Below are 4447 nucleotides of genomic sequence, written 5' to 3'. Positions count from 1 at the left end.
ACATGCCATACATGATACAAAGCTTCCTTTCTGGTCAGTGATCTCTCATCCTCTCATTTGTTTTTCTTTTTTTTTGAGATTGCTCATGAGTTAGAATAAAAGTCCCCCATTACTGTTTGGGATCATCGTTTTGTACCCAATTGTAACTCCCCCTTTTTTTTTGAATCCTCGAGCCATGTGAACATAAGTCCTCAAGCAAAAAAGCAAGATTGCCCCTGTCATGCTATTACTTCCCGCACCTCAGCCACCTTATGAGATTAGAGGTAGCTAGACCGCACATAGCTAATCATCACCAAATAAAATGGTGCATGCTTGTAAGACTTGGTGGTGGGTGCAGACACCTTGATCACTTGCACCATTCATTAACCCCCTTTTTTATCATCACTTTTCTTTTTAAAACAAACGATTAAGGTTGTGTTCACATAGAGAGATGGATTTGAAGGAGAGTATGAAGATGGATTTGTATAGATTTGTATGGATTTGTATGGATGGAGATATGTGTTTCTTTGATGGATTTAGAGGGTAAAGTAAGTGGATTTAAAGATAAATTTTATGAAAGTTAGTGAGTGATTTGAATGACTGATAGATAAAATAAAAAGTTATAATAGATAAAATTTTAAAATTACTAAAATATCCTTGATAGAAAAATATATAAAATAATTTTTAGATTAGTTTAAAATATTAAATTTTAAAAACTATTATTTAATAAATTTTAATAAAAAAATTAATAAAAAGTAAATTACATTAAATTATTATTATTATTTTCATAATAATTACTATTATTTAAAACTATTATCAATAATAATAATAATAATAATAATAATTATTGTATATATTATTTTTATTATATTTAATTACTATACATATACATTATTTATTATTATTATTATTATTAATTATTATATATTATTCATTATTATAAATATATATTATTTTTTTATTATTTTATTATACTATATATATATATATATATAATTTAGGAGGATTAGGAGGATATTAGTGGAAATTATGATTCATCTCTTCAAATTTGTACTATTTTAGTGAGATGGAAAAAGTAATCCATCATTCCTATGTGCATATCCTCTCTTGCAAATTTGCACTTGTAAACATAACTCATTTTTCAATTATGTCCTCTAAAATCCACGCTCTACAACAATCGTTCCATGCGAACAGAGCGTAAAAGTTATAACAATAGAAAAGGAATAAGATAAAAATAAGCTAAAAATGAAATAAAATAAAGTTACACTAAAATAAACTAAACTCAAACAACACAAAATAAAACAAAGCAAAATAAAAATAAAATAGAAACGAAACCAAATAAAGACAGAAAGAAAAAAAAGACAAAAATTCAAAATAAAGAAAATAAGTCAAAATGGATATAAAAATAATATAAGATAAAGTAAAATAAAAACCATAAAGTAAAACAAATTTAAAACAAAACAAGATGAAAATAAAGTTAAAATAAGATAAAAAGTAAAAATAGAAATTTATATTTATGCTCAATTAAATATTCATTTTTTGGTTTTTTTTTTTACTTTCTTTCTAATTATTATCTAGGTTAAAATTTATTTTTTACTCGGACGATATTGGGTGTTGACACAAAGGAGTGAGTAACCACTATAATGTAGGATAATTTTGTATACCTAATTTATTTCTTGAGACAATTTTATGTATTTGTTATGAAAAATATTTTGTAAAACTCTTTAAGCTTGTTGAATATGGAATGAATGGTTTTGCATGTATACTCCACCTTCATTTTCATATTTATATATGCCTCAACCTCTCCTTTCCCATGGCTCTGATACCATGTAAGAAGTGAGTTTTTAAGCCTAACTTATGTTAGAAGTGACCCACTTCTAATATGGTATCAGAGACAGGTTAGAGCCTATCCTAGTGAACTTTCTTGGACATTTTGTTCCACCCGCCATTGGGCCGCTAATGGACCACCCACTACACGCATGAGATGAATATACCTCGGCGTGAAGGGGTGTGTTGGAAGTCTCATATCGACTAGAGATAAGGTCAATTCATAATATATAAGTGAGGTGCCACCCTCACCTTACAAGTCGGTTTTGTGGGGTTGAGTTATGCTTAAAGCCCACTTCTAACATGGTATCAGAGGCAATGTTAGAGCCTATCCTAGAAAAATTTCTTGGACATTTTGTTCCATTCTCTATCAGGCCGCTAACGGGCCACCCACAAATTTCTAGTCCCACGCACAAGATGAATATACCTCGGCGTGAGGGGGGGTGTTGGAAGTCCCACATCGACTAGATATAAGGCCAATTTACAATATATAAGTGGGGTTAGAGGTGTCAATTTGGCCCAGTCCACAGGGTTTGGCCCTGACCCATGTGGGCTAGAGCCAAAAAAGCCCACATTGAAAAAAAGCCCCCAACAAAGAAGCCCACAGGGCCAAAAACACTACAAAAGTCCTGTGGGCCAGGGCCAACCCATGGGCTTTCATCTTCCACATGAAAAATATATTATTTTTTAAAATATATTACTATTTGTGGGACAGGCCCAACGAATCGGACAAGCACGACGACCCGAATAGGTCTAACGACTCGGACCTGCCCGACGACCTCGACAAGAACGACGACTCGAACGGGCCCGATGATCCAAACAGGCCCAACAACACGAACGGGCCCGCCGACCGAGACAGACCCAAATACAGGACAAACCTGACAACACGGATGGGCCCAACGACATGGAAGAGCCCGACGACCCGAACGGGCTCGATGACCTGGACGGGCCCAATGATCCGGACAGGCCCGACGAACCTAAACAGGCCCTATGACCCAAACAAGCCCGACGACCCGAACGGGCCTGATGACCCGTATGGACCCGACGACCCGGACTGGTCTTACAACCCAGACGGGCCTGACGACCCATGGGACCGACGACACAGACATGCCCAACAACCCAGACGGGCCCGACGAGCTAGATGGGCCCAACAAGTCGGATGGGCCTAACGACTAAGACGAGCCATACGACCTAGACGCGCCCGACAACCCGGACGGGACAAACGACCCCAACGGGCCCGACAACCTGTATGGACCTGACAACCCAAACGGGCCTTACGACCCAGACGGGCCCTACGACCTGAACGGGCCCGAAGACACGTACGGGACCGAAGACCTAGACGAGGCCGACGACCCAGACGGACCCGACAACTAGGACGGGCCCGACGACCCAAACGGACCCGACAACCAGAACGGGCCCGATGACCAGGATGAGCCCGACGACCCAGACGAGTCCGACTACCCGGACGGGCCTAACACCCAGACGGGCCCGACGAGCCGGACGGGCCCGACAAGCCGGACGGACCCAACGACCTGGACGGGACCGACGACCCAAACGGGCCCAACGAACCAGATAGGCCCGATGATCTAGAGATGTCCAATGACCCGAACGGGCCCGACCACCCGAACGGGTCGTCCGACCCATTCGAGTTGTCGAGTGCGTTCGGGTGGTCGGGCTCGTTCGGGTCATTGGGCCCGTTCGGGTCATCAGACTCGTTCGGGTCGTTTGGCACGTCTTGGTCGTCGGGCCCGTCTGGGTCGTCGGGCCCGTTCGGGTCATCGGGCCCGTTCGGGTCGTGTGGCACGTTCGGGTCGTCGGGCCCATTTGGGTCGTCGGACCCATTTGGGTCGTCTGGCTTGTTTGGGTCGTCGGGCCCGTCAGGGTCGTCGGGCCCGTTCAGATTGTCGGGCCCATTTGGCTCGTTGGGTCCGTTTCGGTCGTCAGGCCCGTTCTGGTCGTATGGCCCGTCGGGCCCGTTTGGGTTGTCGAGCCCGTTCTGGTCGTTAGGCCCGTTCGGGTCGTCTGGCATGTTTGGGTCATCGGGCCCGTTCGGATTGTCGGGCCCGTTCTGGTCGTCAGGCCCGTTTTGATCGTCGGTCCATACGAGTCGTCTGCCCGTTCGGGTCATTGGGTCTGTCTGGATCATTGGGCCTGTTTGAATCGTTGGGCTCGTTCGGGTCGTCGGCCCGTTTAGATCGTTGGGCTCGTCTGGGTCGTAGGGCCCATCTGGGTTGTAGGGCCCATCTGGCTTGTCTGGCCCGTCCGGGTTTTCGGGCCCGTTTGGTTCGTCGGGCCCGTCCGTGTTGTCTGGCATGTTCGGGTTGTCAGGCCTGTCCTGGTCGTCGGGCCCATCTTGGTCGTCTGGCCCGTCTGGGTTTTTGGGCCCGTCCGTGTTGTTTAGCATGTCCGGGTTGTCAAGCCCGTCCTGGTCGTCGGGCTCATCTTGGTCGTCGGGTCTGTCCTTGTCATTGGGTATGTCCTGGTCATTGGGCTCGTCCGGGTTGTCGAGCCAGTCCGGGTCATCGGGCCCGTTTGGGTCGCTCAATTTAATCTTTGACTCTGGCTTAATGTAGTATTATTCGGGAGGCTAACCACCTTAGCCCTAGTCCTAACCCATTAGAGAGGGGGCTTTGGGGGCTGG

At 44.5% G+C, this 4447-nt stretch overlaps 1 protein-coding gene across 1 annotated transcript; it reads right to left on the bottom strand.

Annotated features, from left to right (window-relative positions):
- Window positions 1–2971: 2971 nt before the first annotated feature.
- Window positions 2972–4210, bottom strand: LOC114165348 (sporozoite surface protein 2-like). Its single transcript, XM_028049994.1, has 2 exons — window positions 3911–4210; window positions 2972–3277 (listed from the first exon to the last, which is right to left on the bottom strand). The coding sequence occupies exons 1-2, from the start codon at window positions 4208–4210 to the stop codon at window positions 2972–2974; spliced, it is 606 nt and encodes a 201-aa protein (XP_027905795.1).
- Between the last annotated feature and the right edge of the window lie 237 nt (window positions 4211–4447).

This window comes from Vigna unguiculata, chromosome 10, assembly GCF_004118075.2.
Source record: "Vigna unguiculata cultivar IT97K-499-35 chromosome 10, ASM411807v1, whole genome shotgun sequence".
Taxonomy (NCBI): Eukaryota; Viridiplantae; Streptophyta; class Magnoliopsida; order Fabales; family Fabaceae; genus Vigna; species Vigna unguiculata.
The sequence above is the reverse complement of the archived record's forward strand: the minus strand, read 5'-3'. Positions and strand labels throughout refer to the sequence as shown.

Coding starts and splice junctions, on each gene's coding strand:
- LOC114165348 (XM_028049994.1), bottom strand. CDS start 4,210: ATGCTAAACAACACGGACGGGCCCAAAAACCCAGACGGGCCAGACGAC. Junction 3,278..3,910: donor CCCGAACGGGCAGACGACTC/GTATGGACCGAC, acceptor TCTGGGTGTTAG/GCCCGTCCGGGTAGTCGGAC.